The sequence below is a fragment of the Rana temporaria genome, chromosome 1 (assembly GCF_905171775.1).
Source record: "Rana temporaria chromosome 1, aRanTem1.1, whole genome shotgun sequence".
In the NCBI taxonomy this organism is placed as follows: Eukaryota; Metazoa; Chordata; class Amphibia; order Anura; family Ranidae; genus Rana; species Rana temporaria.
Genome location: NC_053489.1, coordinates 210212896 through 210234336, shown reverse-complemented (window position 1 = coordinate 210234336; position 21441 = coordinate 210212896). Strand labels below are relative to the sequence as shown.

The 21441-nt window shown below is 43.0% G+C and overlaps 1 protein-coding gene across 2 annotated transcripts in view; it reads right to left on the bottom strand.

Annotated features, from left to right (window-relative positions):
• Window positions 1–8951: 8951 nt before the first annotated feature.
• CLTCL1 (clathrin heavy chain like 1) overlaps window positions 8952–21441 on the bottom strand; it is a 170632-nt gene continuing 158142 nt past the window's right edge. For both annotated transcript variants that reach the window (XM_040348535.1, XM_040348543.1), the window contains 2 exons: window positions 19032–19107; window positions 8952–9741 (listed from right to left, as the gene is read on the bottom strand). In XM_040348535.1, the coding sequence (XP_040204469.1) occupies window positions 9605–9741; window positions 19032–19107 (213 nt within the window). In that variant the 3' untranslated portion in view covers window positions 8952–9604. The remainder of the gene's footprint in view (window positions 9742–19031; window positions 19108–21441) is intronic.

Genomic DNA, 21441 nt, shown 5'->3' with positions numbered 1-21441 from the left:
CTTCAAGTATGATGGCATTTTTTGGACGAGGGGTTGGAGAAAATGATCAATATACTTTCCCACCCTGGACATGATCGAATCGTATAGTATGCACTGAATACTTAGTCGGGGCTCCTTTTGCATGAATTACTGCATCAATGCGGCGTGGCATGGAGGAGATCAGCCTGTGGCACTGCTGAGGTGTTATGAAGCCCAGGTTGCTTTGATAGCAGCCTTCAGCTCATCTGCATTGTTGGGTCTGGTGTCTCATTTTTCTCTTGACAATACCCCCCACAGATTCTCTATGGGCTTGAGGTCAGGCCAGTTTGTTGGCCAATTAAGCACAGTGATACCATGATCAATAAACCAGGTATTGGTACTTTTGGTAGTGTGGGCAGATGCATCTCCATAAAGCTGGTCAGTAGAGGGAAGCATAATGTGCTCTAGAATATTCTGGCTGCACTAACTTTGGACTTGATAAAACACAGTGAACACCAGCAGATCATATGGCTCCCCAAATCCTTACTTCACACTGTTCCTCATGCAGCTTGTATTCTGTGCCTCTCCACTCTTCTGCCAGACTCTAGGACCTTAATTTCCAAATGAAATGCCAAAATTGTCCACAGTCCATGATGATTTTGGAAGCCATCTGCTGGTGTTGGTCCACTGTGTTTGAAGTCCAAAGTCAGTGCCGCCCCCTACCAGGAAATTCTAGAGCACTGCATGCTTCCCTCCATCTCCATCAAGAGAGGTAGTCTTAAGGCAGGAGACAGGGGGATCCACAGGGGGCTGTAGCTCTTTTTTGCCCAAATCCTCCACAAGGGGGTATGGTGAATACCCAATTTGGGAGGGGTTTTAATGCTCTCTCAGGGAGTTAGAAATCCTTATTAAAATTCCCAAATATGGGGTGAAGTGAAAACACAATGACAGCATGCCGAAGCCAGACACCACACCAATAGTGGTGGCAGACTAATCAATGAGCAGTAAAGAAAACTCTTTGGCAGTCAAATGTAGCAGTATGGAAGTCCTCCAGTGAGTGTCTTGACTAGAGAGGAAAGACTGAGGATCTGCAGCCGATTTAGAAACAGAGGCAACTGTAGCTGAATAATAAGGCTCAGAAACATCTGGGAACAGTAAAATTGATACTGAGCACATAGTTTAGTTTACATTGTCCATTCTATTTCTGTACGATGGCACTAATTATTTGAAACAATGAAAAAAAAAAAAAATCTAATTACCCTTTCCCTAATCAATATACAGTTGGCACATGACCCAGATCTTTCCCAGTCTGTCTGTAGGGAAACATAACCAGGAGAAGCTTCTATTCTTGTGCTACTGGTCACAAAAAATTTGGAATACAGGAGTAAAAATAAGTAAATAATATCAAAAGCCTTCATATACTACATGCAATGTCCTGCCCCCATTGTGTTTAGCTGGTTACATCCACATGTGTGACTCTATAGTCACATGGGTTGCTCAAATGTGATAGGGAGGAAATGCTCAGCCTAGAAACTCACTGAAAACTGAGCATGTGCAGAACTGCCACCACAGCTGCAAAATCCATAGCTGAATTTAGGACATGGACAGAAGGTTGCGTTAGAGAACAGCGGGATCAGTTTTTTTGTAGATTACAGAAAACTAATCTCATAGTGACTGGGTGAGTATGAACAGCATATAATACACCATTTATTCATAGTTTTTTTTTAATATGTGGTTTTAGTGACACTTCAATTATGGTGCTTGAACTCCGGAGAGCAGAACTAAAGAATATGCAAATACATAATGTCTACAGTCTGTGAATGGGGGGGACTTTTAACGTTTAGAAAGTGGAAGAGAAGGCTGTTAAGAAATTTTCAGAGTAGAGGATTGTATTGGGCTTTTAAACCTGAATACAGTTCTCTACTGCTATTCAGTACTCAAATCTCTGCAACAGTCACAGATGTAGGTATTTAACGATTCGTTTTTATGGGCGTCTGGTTTTAGGAATGTGCCCTTAATGTTGACTACTTTAGGGCAGGTTTAAACTGCAAGAACAGTTAAATTACCAGCAACAGATGTACTTGCTTGACATTTTCGGTAGGTTGCATTGCCCTGGTTATCTTTGCCATAGAAAGTCTGCTGAAAGTGATGTATGAGCGGCACTACCCTTCCACTCTCAAATCAATTGTTCTCACCTCCCTATCTTTTCCATTCTCCTTTCTGTTCTCTTTTCAGATTTTTTCAAAGTCCTAAAGTACTCCCTTCTCTCTTAGGAATCTCTAAAACAGTGTTTCCAACACCTATCAAGTCACAGGAACAATTAGTGAGATAGTTAGTGTTTCAATAACGTAATATAGCTAACTTTGTGCCTACAGAACCCAAACTGTAGGGGAGGACTGGTCTTGGCAAGTATATGCTGCAATATCAGCCCCTTTCAATCATTGTGTTACTTTTTTCATTAAATAAATTCTCTTTATAATTTCTTGTCATGTCTGCTGTAACAAGTTCCGTTTGAGTAGGTTTCTTCTGCCTTATGTTAAATGTATTACCTGGTATTTAAAGTAAAACTCCACAGTTTTGCAAAAAAACAAAAAACAAACAAACACAAGTCAACCATTTGCTTTGCAGATACTTACCTCATTGTCTGTCAAAAATTATAGACTTTTCCAGTACTTAAAAAAAAAAAAAAAAGAAGAAGAAAAGCATCTGGCTTTGCCTTTATTATAATCATCCCATCAGGCTCAGTGCTGTAGTAAAATATGATTGAACCTTGGCATCCCTTTACAAATGCAACAGTTTTTAAATGCAACCAAGATGAAAACTACTAAAGTTAGGTAACTTGTAATTTAATTCAAGCTCCATGGAGACTTCTGGGAAAAACGCTGTACTAAACACACAAGCAATGGTACTGAAACCCTTTACATATACCCAGTGAAGGGACTATCATCAGGTGATACACAGGGATAAAACAAATCCTCCTACAAGTTGTATCTGTCTATCTGCAGTCTTCTCTACATCCGTTCAAATTGCTGAATTTAAGCTTGTCGGAGAGTTCAGGAAAAAGGGGGGGGGGGGTGTGGAGGGCCAAAGTAACACTCTGCAGAGCTCAATGATAAGAGCTCTGAGAGCCGATTGGAGGAAAGAGACATGCACACCATCTCACACAGGAACAGAGCTTAGGCTGTAAATCAACTGGTGTCAGAAAAACTTGTCAGAAGTGATTCATGCTGAAATAGGAATAAAGCAACAGATAGAAATCCCACTTAGTGCTTTTGAAACAAGTACACAGTATAGTCGGATATTCTTTGTTCATATTTAATGTCTGAGGTTTACAACCACTTTAAGTCCAGTGCATAGGTTCAAGTTGCCTCTATACGGTAGCAATGATTTTAGGGTCACAAAGAAGGAATGAAGGCCTGGTCTGTGATGTGGATGAAAGAAAAGAAAATTAAACACCAAGACTAATTTATTATTTTCAAGTCCAGATCAATCCTTACTATAATACAGATATGGAAAAAGATCTGCAGTTTAGGACCAGTGAGCAGAGCTCTGTGATAAACGGCACTCTGTCAGCAGGCAACTAATCAGGCCTTGTTTCTTTACATAAGCATTAATCATCAATCTTAATTTTCAAGGAAGCACATGCAGAGATAGCGATTATGATTTATTCATCAGGAAGTCAGAGAATACTAAAAACTTGCCACTTATTTTAAATAACCTATTTGCCAGCAGTTTCTGTAGATGCCCCAGTTTTGTTTATTACATTGGCAGGCACGGTACATACATTTTCAGCTATGATATTTGGTTTAGAGAATACACAGGGGTGGGGCTTTTCAGACAACACACTTGGAAATTGTCTGGTTTAGTATATTCAGGATTTGTACAATATTTATAGCTATAAATCATACAAAGCAGTCCACCGTCATGGCATAGAACGTTATCAGGGTATGGTCTAATTAAAATGGTGCACACACAAAAAGAAAAAGGAGGAACAAAACACACGTGGAAACCGGGCCGATCCTAGGCAGGGTGCTTTGCACTCGGGCACCGAAGTGCCAGACTTCTCCCCTCCTTCTGGCAGTGCTCGGGGGAGGGGGCCGCTCCTCTTTCTGACAGGAGGGTTATAGTTTTCAGTGGCTGCTGAGTGCAGTAATGAATTCCTCACACTGGGAGTCTGGGATCCCGCACTGTCTCTGCCAACTCCAGTTGGAATCACAACCCATCTCCCATCTCTATCTCAGGCTGCAGAGAGAACCGAGGCGAGTCACAGTGTTCAGTGTGCTGGAGGATGGCATCCCCAGCATCCCTTTACATGTGCTCTGGGCTGCCCCTGGTCTAGATGTTTTATGGCATGATAGATTGCATAGGATACACAGCCCCTGTCCCTTCCCACGCCTCAGTAGTCCATCTACAGATGTGACGTATAATGAGATGTACTAAGAGCCCTTTCACACTGACAGTGTGGGGGGCGTCGGCGGCAAAGCGCTGCTAGTTTTAGGGGCGCTTTACCATAGTTTTAAAAGTACCTCTAACACGCACTAGCGGCCAATTAAAGGGTTCAACGCGCCACTGCCAAGGCACTTTGTAGGCACTCATTGATTTCAATGGGCAGGAGCGCTTTAGGAGAGGTGTATACACACACATTAAAGCACCTCAAAGAAGCTACTTGCAGGACATTTTTTGACGTCCTGCCAGCGCACCGCTCCAGTATGAAAGCCCTCGGGCTCTCACACTGGGATTGAGATGAGGCTTTTTTCAGGCGCTATTTTTAACCCTAAAGTGCCTGTAAAAAGGCATTCAGTGTTTAAGGGGTCTAATAGACCATCTCCTGTACTATGTCTACAGCCGCTGCCCATCTCCTGTACTATGTCTGCAGCCTTTGACCGTCTCCTGTACTATGTCTGCAGCCTCTGATCGTCTCCTGTACTATGTCTGCAGCCTCTGATCATCTCCTGTGCTACATCTACAGCCTCTGACCGTCTCCTGTACTATGTCTGCAGTCTCCGATCGTCTCCTGTACTATGTCTGCAGTCTCCGATCATCTCCTGTACTATGTCTGCAGTCTCCGATCATCTCCTGTACCATGTCTGCAGTCTCCGATCATCTCCTGTACCATGTCTGCAGTCTCCGATCATCTCCTGTACCATGTCTGCAGTCTCCGATCATCTCCTGTACCATGTCTGCAGTCTCCGATCATCTACTGTACATGTCTGCAGTCTCCGATCATCTCCTGTACCATGTCTGTAGTATGTCTGGGGGTCTTTTTAACAGACTCTCTAACATAAGCCCTCTCTGTGTCCATCAGAGAGGCCCCCCTCTAGGTCTCAATAGAGAACTCTGCTTCTCTTCCTGTATTTTGTTTATTGTTAAGAGATCATGTAAGGATCCCAGGGTAATGAAGACTTTGTCGCGGAGCATTTCTGTGGTTGAGTCGTTGCCAACGAAACATTTGTAAAGGGGAGGAGTTAGTAAAATGACCACGGCCATGTGGGTGCGCCAGAAATATTTCTGCACCAAAGCGCCTATGACCCTAGGATCGGCCCTGCGTAGAAACTGCAATATCAAAACATCGCTAACAGAGACATGAAAAATGCAGAGAACAGTGCGTCACAGTGACTAAATGTCCCTCTCTAGTAAGACCAGGAAAAACAGATAAGAGTGTTTCATCAAGCAGACTTGGGGATGTTCAAATACTATAACCTGGACAGGACAAAATCTGCTGGGGTAAAGAGGTAGCCCACTCAAAACTGATATTTTGCCTTTAATAGATGCTGTAGAGTTTCACCACCTGACAGATCTTTTGTAACTGGAGTTCCCAGGTCTGTCCACCTGCTATGACCATTATCAGATGATCCTACTATCCTTGTTGGAATTATTATTTTATATGTTGGAGAAAGATGTGCTGTAACATACAAAAGATGGACAGGAACTTCCAAAACTCCTGGCTGCACTTTTTCTAATATCCTAAACAAAACGTGCGTGTGTTTGTATTTTAAAGATTAAGTTCACCCTTTAACAAAACAATAGAATACTGAAAGAAGTACTTTAAAAAAAATAGTCCAGTTGAGCTACTCAAAGCCCAAAAGACACTATCTTGTGTCTGCTAAAGCTGGTTGAGTGTGCATGACAACTTCTGTTTAAGCTATGTCTCTGAAGTTATTTCCTATTTGCAAGGGGCTTTTGCAAGTAATGTTTTACATATCTCCAGTTAACAGTACATGTACATTAGCAGCACTTTAAAAGACCGACACAATTTCATCTGCGACTCTGCAAAGAAAGCTGGATGCCATTTTGTGCTACACAGCACCATCTAAAAAAAAAAGCAGCATGCATTCCTAAAATTAACTCTGCATAAAACATACATGCAGACTGTGCAATATTGGCAAGTGCAAGGTGGTTAATGCACGCAACCTAGCAAGTCTTGGAGGAACATTCAGTTGCAGTAGATAAAACAGATATATTAAAAACAACTGCAAGATATAAACACAAAAAAGGTAAACATGCTGTATTTTCATGGCGACAATGTTTAGTTAAAAAAATAAAAACAAATCAAAGATCTCCGACATACACCTTGCACTGTTATGCAGGTGTACCAGTCCAGCAGCAGACAAGAACACATACTATAGCTCAACTATCAAGTTATAAGAATCTTAAACTTGCAGTCATCTTGATGGCACAGTCATCTGATCTGTGCTGACAGTATTTGATCAAACTTGTAGTCAGCATTAAAAAAAGAATTCCAGTAAATTGTTATTTCCCCATGCACTGGGGCTGTGTCTGCATTGCATGAGTTAACTGCTTGTTTTTGTCTTAGGGTAAGGCGAGCGGAGATATACTTACCTAATCCATCGATCCTCCCAGCGCAAGACCGGTCCCTGCTTCTCCTGCTTGTGCGGTGGATCGTTCCCAACGTCATCATGCCCATAGACTGGGTTCAGACGCTAAACAGCACGAACAACCCACTGCTGTACATGGAGGAGCGCTCTTTTCTGGAGGATTAAAAGACTGGGTAAGTATAGTCTTTCTGGACTACGATAATACCAGAACTGACTGAACCCCAGTGGGAGGAGGTCCTAGTGTCATATCTCCCTACTGTGATCTCGGCAAGGGACAAACTGATACAGCTGCGCTACTTACATCAAATGTATTACACACCACACAGATTATATAAAATGGGCAGAAGAGAGAACCCTGTTTGTCATAAGTGCCTGATGGCAGAGGGCACCTTTATGCATATGGTGTGGGACTGTAATAGGATTCGACCGTTTTGGTCGCAGGTTACGCAGTTTATTGCAGACACCTTTGACCTCCCGAATATATGCAGTCCACTCTTGTGTCTTCTGGGAATTATAGAGGATGATGTCATGAGTAACAATATGCGAATTTTCCCGAGACTACTCTTCTACTATGCCAGAAAGCTGATTGTCTTGAACTGGATAAAGAGGGAATACCTCACTCTCTCTGCCTGGAAGGGGTTAATCAATGCTAATGTTACGATGTACAAAATGACCTATGAAGCGAGGGGCAGCAGGAAGAAATTTCATAAAGTATGGGGTAGATGGGTAGACTCCAGGGACACCAACTCTGGAGACGTGTAAGGGATTATGTTTCTTTTCCTTTGTATGTAATGTATGAGACTTATTGTGCAGCTCTGGTGCTGGCAACTCTGGGGAGGCAGCGACACACGACACATGGGAGAGAAGGTTCTTTTTTCTATGTTTGTTTATATGCCCTAGTTTTGTGTTTTTTTATTATTTTGTTTTCTGGTGGGCATGGTGCTCTGAATTTACGATCCATGCTATAATCTAGCTACACTGCTCAGGTTTTTTTAGTCAGGAGTACGAAGTTTGAATATCTGGTTCTCTGTTAATAAAATGCTATATGCACTTTAGAAGAATCCATGGTAGGATTGTTCCCTGTCACTTTGACGGTCATGGAAATGTACGGTGGGGGAATCTTTTTTCCCCTTTAATTTTCTGAATGTCTTACATGATTACTTGTCATTTCTATGCAATGCTATCTCCTGTAACCGTGTATATGGCTAATAATATAAACCTTTTAAAAAAAAAAAAAAGTGGAGCTGCGGTGGCTCAACGCGATTGGCACTGCGCTGACAAGCCATTCACCTCTGCAGCTAGGGGTTCGGATCCCGGTCTCGGCTACATGTGAATTGAGTTTGGTGGTCTCAGCCCGGCTCCCGGTGGGTGTGCTATGCGAGGTAAGCCTGCGCTTAGTACGCCCACCCCCCTCCCACAAAAACCACCACACTTACACGCACTCGAAATTGGGTTAACATCACGCACTTTGACCACGCGGTCTCTAAAAAGAGAGGCGAAGGACTAACGGGGCTGGTTGAGCGGGCTAATCCTCTCACTCCCTTATAGGGAGTCCCTCTGCCCCGTTGGGCTTCAAAGCGGAGCAGGTAGGGCGGGCTGTGTGGGAGGACCCCCTCACACACCTGCCATTGCCACCCGGGGTATGGAGAAAGGTGGCAGATTGCCTCTGGGGGAGGCCTGCCTACTCCCAACTCCTGCAGTCCGGCTCCTCTCTCGAGTACACGCACAAAATACACTTAAAAAAAAAAAAAAAATATAGTCTTTCTGTGTGCCCCTGGACAAAATTAGCAGTTAACCTATGCAGTGCGGGCACAGCCCCATTCTATGGGAACCCCCCCCCCCGAGTTCTGCTTTACTGAAGCAGACTGCTTATTCTCCCATATGCCCTGTACATACATCCTATAGCTACAATAGAGGACTTTGAATACACACTCATTTGAAAGAATAAACAGAAGCTACACATTTTGCAAGAAATGTGGTGCAAAGAGTATACCGCCCCCTGGTGCTTTAACATAAAAAATACTGAAAAATCAAAAACACAAGATGATGAATCCGGACACTTCTAATATTGCTGCAGAGTAGGTAGTACAGAAAGAATGTTAATCACTTCTAAGAAAACAGTCTAGTCAAAGAAACACATGCTGGATAAGACTTCAATATGTTTGTAGGTTTACTGTATTTAATATTACGAGTATTGTAACAGGCAACACAAGCAATGCCAGTCTAAGAAAATGGCTAACTGTACAAGCTTTAAACATATTGGAGTACGTTCACTAAACAGTGTTTCATTCTATGTTAAAAACCAATTCGGCTGCGTACCAGTGCCGAGTTCAACCCCCCAATAACACGGCACAGAGGTGGCAAATAGGGTGCTGTATGCCATCTTGTGTGTTAGTGAAGAAAAGATATCTCAGATGTGACACCTGCTGCTATTTCAGCAGACAGAAGAAAATATATGGCATGCCTGTCAATGGCAACCACTTAAGGTGGACTAATGAGGCAGGAAGTGTTCGCACATGGATATTCAGCTGCCATGTTTTGTGTACAGCAGTATACAGTACAGAATGACTGCTTGGTTAGCATGTATAATAGTCATGAAAATATGGATCTAGGCCATTCTCATCCAAAGAATTTTTTTTTTTTTTAATAAATTGTGGTAGTGAATGGCTGAAAAGCTGTATTTCCAAGTCAGTAAGAGCAAATGTAATAAATAAAAGGTGTCCAAGATGAACTACAGTCAGCTCCTGGAAGAAAAGGCTACAGTAGCCCTCCAGGTGTATGTAGTGATAGGGTCAGGAGACTGCAGGAGGTTACATGTTATAACCATAGCCAGGAGAGACCGAAGGGGGTGGCTGAGTGAACGTTGGTGGAGCTGTATATCCATAAGGGAAGGCTGGTTGAGGTGGCACTACACCAGCAGGACCTGCTGTGAGCATCAGCTGCTGGCCTAAAAAGACAAAAGTAGGAAAAATATTAGTATCATAACATAAGAGCACAAACAATTGATCTATAACCTGTATCAAGTCCTGTACTTTATTACATTTTTTAGCACATTAGCTCTCTAAAAAACAAATACAAAATAATGTGCATTTAAAGAAGTGCTAAAGTTAACACCCTTGACATGTGTCTTTACAGATAGAGTACCATGTTCATCTAGGGCAGTGATGACGAACCTTGGCACCCCAGATCAGAACTACATTTCCCATTAAGCTCAACTACACTGCAGAGTGCATGAGCATCATGGGAAATGTAGTTCCAAAACATATGGGGTGCCAAGGTTCGCCATCACTGATCTAGGGTAATGATTCCCATGATCATGAAGAGTCCAAATGCACCTTCAGGGGACAGGTTACGGTTATAAAAATACTTAAATTGTATATCCCATACTGATGTATTTTTTGTGATGAATGTCTAGAACACGATTTTTGGAGGAGTTGTACTGATTACTAGTGCAGATCTACTGCTTTGTGTGTGGTTTCTGTGGTTACGATTGAAACTGTTGGGTATACTATATACTTTGTTCAAAGCAAATAAAGGAGAGCGAAAAAAAAGAAAAAGAAGAAGTGCTAAAGACTGTATAAAAAGGTGTGTGCATCTTCACCAGAACAATTCCAGATCACACCAAGGGCTACCACTTCATGCTACAAAAGCTTCTAATATGAGGAAAGAAGGGGGCATAGCTACATACACTCACATATGCCCATCCACTCCATGGGATTCTAGTTTTTTTTTCTGTTTAACCACTTAAGACCCAGACCATTATGCAGGTAAAGGACTTGGCCCCTTTTTGCGATACGTCGCTTTAACTGACAATTGTGTGCGACGTGGCTCACAAACAAAATTGGCGTCCTTTTTTTCCCCACAAATTGATTTTTTGCACTCTAAACAAAGATAGAGTGACAATTTAAAAAAATTCATCACCCATGAATAAGACAGGAAGTCGAAACATGTCGGGGCGTGGCCTAATCCATGTCTAAAGTTCCAAGTTACATCTAGGACTATTTGCAGCCATCTCCTGGCAGCTTTGGATTTTCGAGCTAAAAAGTTATCATTTGAGTGGTGTGCTGTGCCAAGGATTGCGGTGAGAGTGTCCAGTTGATCGAGGGTCCGCCGTGACCACTGTTATCTTCAGTTAAGGATTTGAAGTGTGCAGCGATCTGCTATTACACAAAGTTTTGCATTTGATTTTGTTTGTGAGTGCAATTTTTGGAGGTTTATTTGAGTGTTTTAATTAAACTGGTCTTACGTTTTTACACTATTGTGTGCACCTTCTCTTTTTTTGCATTGCAATTTGGAACATCTGTGAATCTAATACTGGAATTCATATATTGGTGACACATCGGAGCTATTTTGATTACAAGCTCGTTAGCCAAACACGAGAGTGGGAGGCATAGTATTGTGGTGAGTGTCCACTGTGAGGGGGGATTGGAGCACTGAACACTGAGGTGTGGTGGAAGCCCTGGAAGAGTGGATCAATTATATTGAAGTTATATGAACTTTCCTCTTAATACTTCACGTCTTTTTTGTAACATCACAGACTTTTTTTCACCCAATTTGCATGTTTACAATTTTATGAGTTTATTCACTTATGATTGTGATATCACATTGTACACATATATATATTTAGATTTGAATATTAATATATTCTCATAGCGCTGTGGATTTGTATTGACACTTGATGTATATAATATATTCCTTTATTTAACATAACATAATTGCCAACAAGGCCAAAAGAAAAAAATAATGGTTAAAGAACCCAAAAACTCTCAGATAACAGCTTGAAGCACCTTGCAGATGGAGTTGGCATCAGCCAAGGCCTAAACGTCCACCTAATTGGGATTTTGGAAATGTGAATACAGAGGACCAGGTGGTGGCCTTGCAAATCTGGGGTACAGATGCTTGATGCTGAAAGTCCAAGACACCAACAACCTTGGTGGAAAGAAGGAACCCTTTCCTTAAGGGCATAGGCCCTTGAAATATGTAGTCTGATCCATCTGGCAATGGTGGCGCAGAAAGCCCTCTAAAAGTAGAACAAAGAGGGACCGTTTTGTGAACAGAGGCTGTGGCTGCTAGGAAGATCATAACAGCCATGAGCACATCCAGACAGCGTACAAAAGTTGTCATGTTTTGGAGAAAGACCAGGGGAATCAGAGAATGTCCTTACTGAGGTGGAAGCAGGGGCCCACCTTGGGTAAAAAAAAAAAGTGCTTACATCTCAAGACTACCTTGTGTATGTGCAAAACAAGAAAGATGTTAACTTGGCTAACAGACAAAAATCAGAAAGGTAACCTTACAAGTGAGATCTTCCAATGGAATGTCTCTAAAGTATAGACAGCACAAAGTGGAGATGCAAAGTTAAACCCAGGATGTTGAAAATAGGAAATATACACTACTGTGCAAAAGTTTTAGGCAGGTGTGAAAACAATGATGTAAATTAAGATTACTTTCAGAAATCAAAGAGTTTGTTTATTTGTTATCAATTAAAAAAATGAAAAGTAAATGAACAGAAGAGAAATCAAAATTAAATATTTGGTGCGACCACCCTGGTCTTGAGCCAGCAAGACAGCAATAATTCTTCTGGGTACACTTGCACACAGTTATTGAAGGAACTTTAATATATAATAATGAAGCTGCTTTGCATGTAGTTATGCCAAACGTATTTTAAAAGGCATTTGTTTTGTATGATCTGCAAATCAATGTTCACCAAACTTCTAACACAAAATTAGCAGAAGGGGCCCAGAGGGTGGTGCTTGGGAAATTAACTTCCTATTTATACACTCATAGTACATTACTATGTTCGTGTTTGTCAAACGACAATTTGCGTACCATTAGTATGCAAGACAAGATCCTAACACATGGCCTTTTTTTTTTTAAACAAATTTATTATAACAAAAGGTGCATACATGTCATTACATACAATCACAGTGTAACTGATAACATGAGGGTGTGCAGCAATCAGAATACAGACAGTTCAAGGCTGGCATCATGAATAAGAAACCTATGAAAACAAGAATAAAAAATAACAGAAGACGACAGAGCAGTATCTGGAGCCAACCGTGGGGGTCGCCCTGACCTGTAACAGTACACCCAACTAGGGGCGAGCCACTCTTCGGGTAATACAGACCAAAAGTGCCCTACGTGCAAGAATCAGAGTCTTGTAACCAACCATTCCATATTTTGTCATATTTGATTGAACATTCCCTGTTAATGTATATAACCTTTTTATACGGTAAACTATTATTGACCTCCACCTTCCACTCCACCAACCCAGGGGGCACGGGCCGCATTCACTGTCGGGCAATTACCTTCCGCACCGAGAACAAGGTCTCATGCAAGAACGTCTTTGTGTATTTGTCTATGTTATCTGGGAACACCCCGAGTATGCATGGTTTCGGGTCTAGTGTGACCGGAGAACCCATGTGATCGTGTAGGAAAGTTACTACTTGCGCCCACAGGCCCTGTATCTTGGGACACGACCACAGTAATTGAAAGAACGTACCCACCTCCCTCCCACACATCTGACAAAGGGTAGAATGGGTGTTTCTATATCTGGCAACCCGAAGGGGGGTGAGATATGCCTGATGGATAATGTAAATTTGAGTCAATCTGTCGGAGAGCTTGGGTGAGACAGCCTTGCAGGATTCTAGAGCCTTCTCCCATTCCTCATCCTCCAAGGGGCCTATCACCCTTTCCCATCTAGGTTTGAGCTTATATGCCAAGTTGGTGGAAACAGGGGTAGTAAGCATACTGTAGAAGGCCGATGTTAGTTTGCGGGGGTCAGTACTTTTGATTATGGCCATGAGTGGATTAGGGGCAGCCTGCGTTGTGGACTCCAAAAACTGAGCCCGGGCCACGTGTCTCACCTGCAAGAATCGAAAGAGCATGTACCCGTGGATTGAGAATTCTTTGCTAAGCGTGGGGAAAGTTTTGAGGGTTCCGTCAGCAAACAGTTGGTGCATGTAGAGAATACCATGGTTAGACCAGAGGTCCACATCAGGCAGTTGTAGAAATTCTGTCAGAGTTTTATTATGCCATAATGGGGTGTAATCGTTATAGGTTGGTATCCGAGCTTGGCTGTCGTCCCCCTGCCCTGCACCACTAGAGCCCATCGCCAGCGCGTAGATTAAGTCAGAGCCAACCTTGGGCAGAGCAGCTGAAGAAACCGTTGCTTATGCGTCTTGTCAATATGGTACAGTTGGGATAATTGTGATGCAATATAGTACAGATTAAAGTCAGGGAGGGCGGTGCCCCCCAGATCTGTGGGGTTTTTAAGCACCTGCCAAGCTACCTTGTGTCCGTTTCCCCATACGAATGGTTTGAGAAGAGCCTCAAGAGATTTAAAGTGTTTCAGGGGTAAGTACACCGGGGAGTGCCAGAGAACATAGAGTATCTTGGGTAGGAGGACCATTTTGATGAGGTTAACCCGGCCCCAGACCCCTAGTGGCAGACGGGCCCAGGTTCGTAGTTTGGACTTAACATGAGAAATTAATGGATCTAAATTTAAGTGTATATAATACGCCGGTGTTCTGGATACGCTTATCCCTAAGTATTTTATGGTACTGACTCGTTGTAATGGCAAACGGTCTTGAAATTCAGTCGGTGGGAAGCTGTCGAGTGGAAGAACTTGGGATTTTCCCCAGTTGATTTTTAGCCCAGGAAAAGTCCAAAACCGTTCAATTGTCTGGAGAGCCTTGTGTAGCGAGGGGCTCTAGTCCGCCAGATATAACTGTGTCGTCTGCATACATGCTAATCTTTTCAGTCAAAGGGCCAGAACTCAGTCCCCTGATCTCCGGATTAGCTCGGATGGACATGGCCAAGGGCTCCGTGGCCAGGGCATACAGCAGTGGTGAAAGAGGGCAGCCCTGTCTCGTGCCTCTACTGAGGTCAAACATTCGAGACGGCCAGCCATTAGCCACCACCCTGGCCACGGGTTCCCGATACAGCAGTTGGACCCACCTGATGAACCGTGGTCCAAAGCCATATCCCTCCAAGCAGCTCCAGAAATATCCCCACTCCACCGAATCAAACGCCTTTGCTGTGTCTAGCGTCACCACCACCCGTGACCCAACTTCTGCATGTGTAGCTTGGAGATTGATGTATAGTTTATGTAGATTAAAAGAAGTGTTGAGGCCCGGCATGAAACCTGCCTGAACCGCATGTATAAGGGACAGAATGACTTGGTTTAATCTGAGGGACAGCACCTTGGCTAGTATTTTTATATCCACTTGCAAAAGAGAGATGGGACGATAGGATTCGGGGTAGCCCGGGTCCTTCCCAGGTTTGGGGATAAGGACTATCGTCGCCTCCCGCATAGAGGAGGGCAGAGTGAAGGTTTCAAATAAGTGATTAAATAATGCAAGCAGCTTGGGAGTTAGTCGTTCACCAAATTGTAAGTAAAACTCAACAGGGAGACCATCGGAGCCCGGGATTTGGATCTAGCGAAACTGGCGATCGCAGCATCTATTTCTTTTGTGGTAAGGGGTGCCTCAAGCGAGTCTACCTGATTCGTCAGTTGGGGGAAGGTGATGCTGTGGAGGAAAGCAGTCTGCAAGTCTGTCGGGTCAGTCACTGTCGTTTTATATAAGTCCGCAAAAAATTCCCTGAACTCAGAGGTTACGCTACGTGGGTCCGTGACCCGTCTACCCCCCGGCCCATGGAGGGTGATGACAACTGGGGGTTTATCTTCACTATGCACTAGGCACGCTAGGAGCTTGCCTGCCTTTTCTCCGTAGTCAAAGAGTTTCTGTTTAGTAAAGAAGAGCTTTTGACGAGCCTTCGTATACTGTAGTTGGGTTACCACTCTAGTCTGCATTTTAAGCTGAAAGGCTGTTGCCGGGGTGGGATTGGCAGCATATTCTCGTTCAGTAGAGACTAGCCCCGACACTGCCCTGTCAAATGCACCAGCGAAGTCCGTCTTGATTTTATTTATGTGTGAGATCAGGGTATTACGGGCGTATACTTTGAATGAATCCCAGATTGCAGCTATAGAGGCCGTGCGATAGTTTTCCAAAAAATACTGCCTCCATTGGGCGATGAGCTCATCATCCTCCGGAAGCAGTGAGCCAGAATGGATTCAGTTTCCATGGGGGTGATCCAATATGGACTGTGGTCAGACAGTAACCTGGGGCAAAACGCAGTTTCCAGGATCCGTGGTGTCAGGGTGTGGGACACAAGAATAAAATCTATTCGGGACATAGAGATGTGTGTAGAGGAGAAGCAGGAGTATGCTCGGGTATGTGGGAAGTTGTGCCTCCATGTGTCTACAAGGTGAAGAGGAGTCTAGAGAATTTAGTCGCATCAGCGCTAATGCCCGATATCTGTGCCGTTTGCAGTCTATCGAGGGCCGGGCATAGTGTAGTGTTGAAATCGCCCAACCATATTGCCGGTACTGTGGGGTTACGAGACATGAAGGCAAAGCCCTCCAGAACCACAGTGGCGCTAAAGGGAGAAGGTATGTAAAAAGCCATGAGAAGGAACTGTTCACCATATAACTTAGCATGGAGAAATACAAACACATGCCCTTTTGACAAAAAACAGAAGCTTGGTCGTCCAACAATCGGACCGTGTCTACGAGGCTTAAGGCTTGCCACGAAAGGAAGTGTTAAGCCTTGGCTTTGAGGCTGGCGCTTGTGGAGAGCAAAACAATCCCTTTCATTGATCAGTAATAGTTGGAAACGTAGGCTTTTGGTGGGGTAGTAGCACCTTTCCCCAGTGATTTTCTTGATGAATTTATAGAGGGATTCCCCAAACAGGCATTTAATGTCGAATGGCATGCATCAATATTTGTGTCTACAGTAGAGAGCATTTGACACAAGGCTGTAGCTTGAGGATGGTAAAATGCAGGGGTTTTGCGTGTCCAAATATAGAAGATAGACCAAAGATAGTCCAATATAACCCAGGTGCTGACTGTGTTCCTGTGCCTGTGTCTCATTAGTGGATGTTAGCAGAAGTGCAGCATTGTGTGGAGTGGATTTTCAGCGGTGCAACTACCTCATGCATCTGAGGCAAAGTCTACATAGTAAGAGAAAGAACAGCAATTTTAAAATTTACCCATCGCAGTGGACATCTCCCGCAAAAGGGTCTTTGGGGTTTTGGAACCACATAAATAAACCACGGCCCTGGCTGCCGTATAGCTCCCTGTGGCTAACTACACATGGTGTACTTCATGCCAAGGTGAGCTTCAACACAGGATCCAGTGCCTGAAGCAAACATCACATGACAGCCCCACACAGTGGGGTCTGGACATGGTCCCGGTGGTAATTCTGAAGGGTTCTGACCCAGAAACTGCTAAATAGCTCAGGAAAATAAGCAGTCAGATCCTGATATACATGTCAAAAGAAAAAAAAAAAAAATTCTCTCCAGAGAGATTTTCTTCTCCAGAGAACAGGTCCACCACCTAAGGTCACTAGCAAAAAACTAGAGAATAAATCAGGGTAGCTAATCCAAGATAATAAAGTAGGGAAAAAAGACTTCAATGTTTTCTGATGACAGAAACGTGGAGGCTACACTTGTCAACCTCACCTTTTGAAAATGTTGCCTGGCTGGTTACACTGATCCTCTTATTTCCTCATCAGCATATATGCTCCAGGGTAGCAACTCAAATTGGGCGGTGTATAAGGGGGCGCGAATTAGTGATAAATAAATTCTAACGTGAGACAATATGTTAACTATAAGGTCAACAATGTAATAGTGATTTAAAGTGCAAGTGCTTAAATGATAACAATGTCAAAAAATAGGTGCAAACAGGTCCAAAAAAATGCAGCAATGGTCTCTAAATGATAAGCAATTGGTAAGTCCATGCATCAAATGGTTAACTTGAGAGTAGACACCATCACCACGGAACAGATATCAAACTGGCGACACCCGAAGAAAGGTAGAGGTAAGTGCCTACTTGCCAGACCACCATGACCCTTTGTTTTAAAAAAGGATCAGGTGGAGCTTTAGTACAGTTGGTGGCCTAAGGTCTGTACTGGTACCTGGATAGGACTGGCCAGAAATGGACTCCAACAGAAGAAATTACCATGGATAAAATGAAGAAGAAAGGGCCATAGTGAAGTTCCGCGATTTATTGTAAAACAGATTAAAAACAAAAGCCAAATGGCCGCTTACTTGTGCAAGTGCCGAGACCTTGGCGCTAAGGAATCAAGCGTGGTGGTCTGGTAAGTAGGCACTTACCTCTACCTCTCACAGGGAGTCGCCAGTTTGATATCTGTTCCGTGGTGATGGTGTCTACTCTCAAGTTAACCATTTGATGCATGGACTTACCAGTTGCTTATCATTTAGTGACCATTGCTGCATTTTTTGGACTTGTTTGCACTTATTTTTTGTCGTTGTTATCATTTAAGCACTTGCACTATTGCATTGTTGACCTTATAGTTAACATATTGTCTCACGTTAGAATTTATCAATTATACACCCCCCACATTGCTAAAGTTGTTTTCACACCACTTTAGGGGAGCAGCTTCCTTAATATATTTTACATTACCATAGTGCGGAGTTCTCCATGTATTCACTAGTAACTCAAATTACTGAAGCATGGCAGCCAGGCAACTAATATTTTCAACAATAGCCCCTAAAAACAGGTTTGAAGTTTGAGCATGTACAAATAATAAAGAACTACAATGGTTTTATAAACATGCGCAATCTATTTAGACTAATAGGCTCAATAATGATGGTATTACTAGACTCCAAAAAAAGGGCACTAGCCATAAAATTCAGCGTATTAAATCCCCGTTAATATGGTCAAGCATGCCAAAATATCATGTATAAAAAAAGTATCAAGTGGGGTTCCAAGCAAATAAATGAAAAAACACTCAACCTCTGAGGCTCCATTCACACCCTGGCTTTCTGAATTGCTGCGATTTTTGTCAAGTCACAATCACGGTAAAATCATGCAAACAGAATCATAGAATGCCCGTGTGCTCTCTGTCACTTTCAAAGAAGTACAAGAGCTTATTTTGGGGCATCAGGTGCCCTGCGATTGTTTGTGTGATTTCACCGCAAATGTCGCCCGACGAATCATAGCAAAATCAGTGGACAGGAGTCCTGCAATTTGACGCCATTTTGAATCGTGGCGATTCCGAAAGCCAAGATGTGAACTGAGCCATTTGCCACTATTTTGAATCACGGGCAGAATTGCAGCGATTTCCCTCACGATTCAGAACGCCAAGATGTGAACGGAGCATTAAAATTTTAGAGAATTCTAAACCTGAAACCTGGTGAGAATGGGGTACTCACCAAATACTATAGGGGTTGGTTCTGTCACCTGTTCCTCCTCCTTTCTTAAACTCTCTGCAGCATGCAACTTGTCAACCTGGGAGAGGAAAAATCAAATGTTTTACATATTTCAAGGTGGTGAATTCTGGGAAGCATTTAAGTCTAAACAGATTTATCTCGTGTTCATTGATGGATACAGGAAGTCTTTCACCTTACTCTGCATTTATTGGAACCGTTGGGCTCCATTACTATGCGCCACTTTATTCCATTGGTTTCCACATAGAGAGATGAATTGCTGTGGAATTGAGAGGGTGTGAATAAGTGGAGTGTCACATGTGCATACTCTACATTTTCCTTCCGTCTTTTTAGTTTGAGGTAGACTCGTCTCGCAATTGCTATTTGCAAGAAACATGGCTACCATTTCAATTTGTTCTTGCTACCTCCTACAGTGATCTGGTTACCACTGGATATTTGAACGTTTCCTGTTTTTGTCAGCCAGTTTATGAGCATCCAACTTTTTTGGTACTCTGCATCGTCCCACTGCATCGATTCTGTACAGCTCAGGGACCACTGACAGTTCTAGAGAGCTGCCTGCAGTGTTTCTTTTCACAAATCTAACACTGACAGCCTGGACCCACTGTCCCTTATTTGAGTTCCTACACTTTTCAGGGTCTCCTGGCTATGTCAGCTGTGGCTCCCTCATCCGCTTTATCCTGGGAAAAATTCCCCTCAGTTATGCAAGAATTTATGGGCCAACTCAACACTGAACACAAAGAATGTAAGCATAGGTCAAAGCTCTCTGTTCCCAAATCACTTTCTGATGTACCAACAGCCATAGCAATCATTGAGCCTTCTGCTGTGGATTTTCTGAAGCAGTCACACAAATTTGTGTTGGAGGATTTTTGATCCTGAAAATCTCCCAAACTTAACCACTTAAGACCCGGACCATTATGCAGGTTAAGGACCTTGCTCCTTTTTGCGATTCGGCACTGGGTCGCTTTTAACTGACAATTGCAAGGTCGTGCGACGTGGCTCCCAACCAAAATTGGCGTCCTTTTTTCCCTACAAATAGAGCTTTCTTTTGGTGGTATTTGATCACCTCTGCGGTTTTTATTTTTTGCGCCATAAACAAAAATAGAGTGACAATTTTGAAATGTAATATTTTTTACTTTTTGCTATAATAAATATCACCAAAAAAAATACAAAAAAAAAAATATCCTCAGTTTAGGCTGATACGTATCGTTTCCTATAACAGGGAACAGACGATCAGTGCCACACAGAAGAACGGGGAAGGTGTGTTTACACTCTCCTCTCCCCGTTCTTCAGCTCCTGTGACCGATCGCGGGACACCGGTGGTGATCGGGTCCGCGGTCACGGCGCTTTGGACCGGGTCACACGCGCGACCCACGGCTGGGCTCTTACAGGTACGTGCCCAGCCGTGCCATTCTGCCGATGTATATGTGCAGGAGGCGGTCCTTAAGTGGTTAAAGAAACCCCTTCAGTTATTAGTGATGTTCTGTGCACTGCCTTAAAAATGGAGAAGCAGCTTGCTAGAAACACTGTTATTAGTCTGGGTTGCCTAAGAAGCCCCAAAACAACCAAAACATTTTGGGAACATGCTCCAACCCAAGGTGTTTTGTACGTTTTCAGGAAAAATCCAGTCTTTTTTACACCTCCTAAACATTTTGTTGCGCAATATTTACTTAAAGGGTCACTAAAGGAAAACATTTTTTTTAGCTGAAATGACTGTTTACAGGGTATAGAGACATAATAGTTAACCGATTCCTTTTAAAAATGATTAAAAATAGATAAAAAACAATCATATAATGTGCCTGCAGTTTAGTTTAGTTTTTGCTGTTGTTTCCTGGTTCTCTGATGTACAGAGACAGAGAGCCAATAGAGGGCAGTGATGGATTGTAAAACAAAACTGGATTGGTGCTGACACACAGTAATCACACCTCCTTGATTAGTCACCACAGTGAGAAATCTCCCAGTACTGTGGTAATCAGGAAACAGACAACCAGGAAGTGTCCAGAACAGAGAGGAATTACAGCAACATCAAAGCAAAAACGAACAATGAGGACATGAAACCAGGACTGCAGTAAGGTAAAGAAAGCTATTTAGATAAAAAAAAATTTCCTTTAGTGACCCTTTAAGGAAGCCTTTACTAATATACAGGGCCATACTCACTGTAGATCTGGTGGTGTCCTGGCCTAACAAAACGCTGATCATTCCTGTTGAGTATGCTGCAGTGTTTAAGAATGCCATTGACAAATATTTGGAAGCACTGTCCTTGTTTTCAATAGCAGGCCCTGCCCTGCAACCTGCCATAGCTGAGGTTTGTGTGTCAGTCTGCATTTTAAACTCTAGCATATAGCTTCTATTCACGATTCTCTATCTTTGGAGCACTTGGGGCTTATGCCAAACAGGC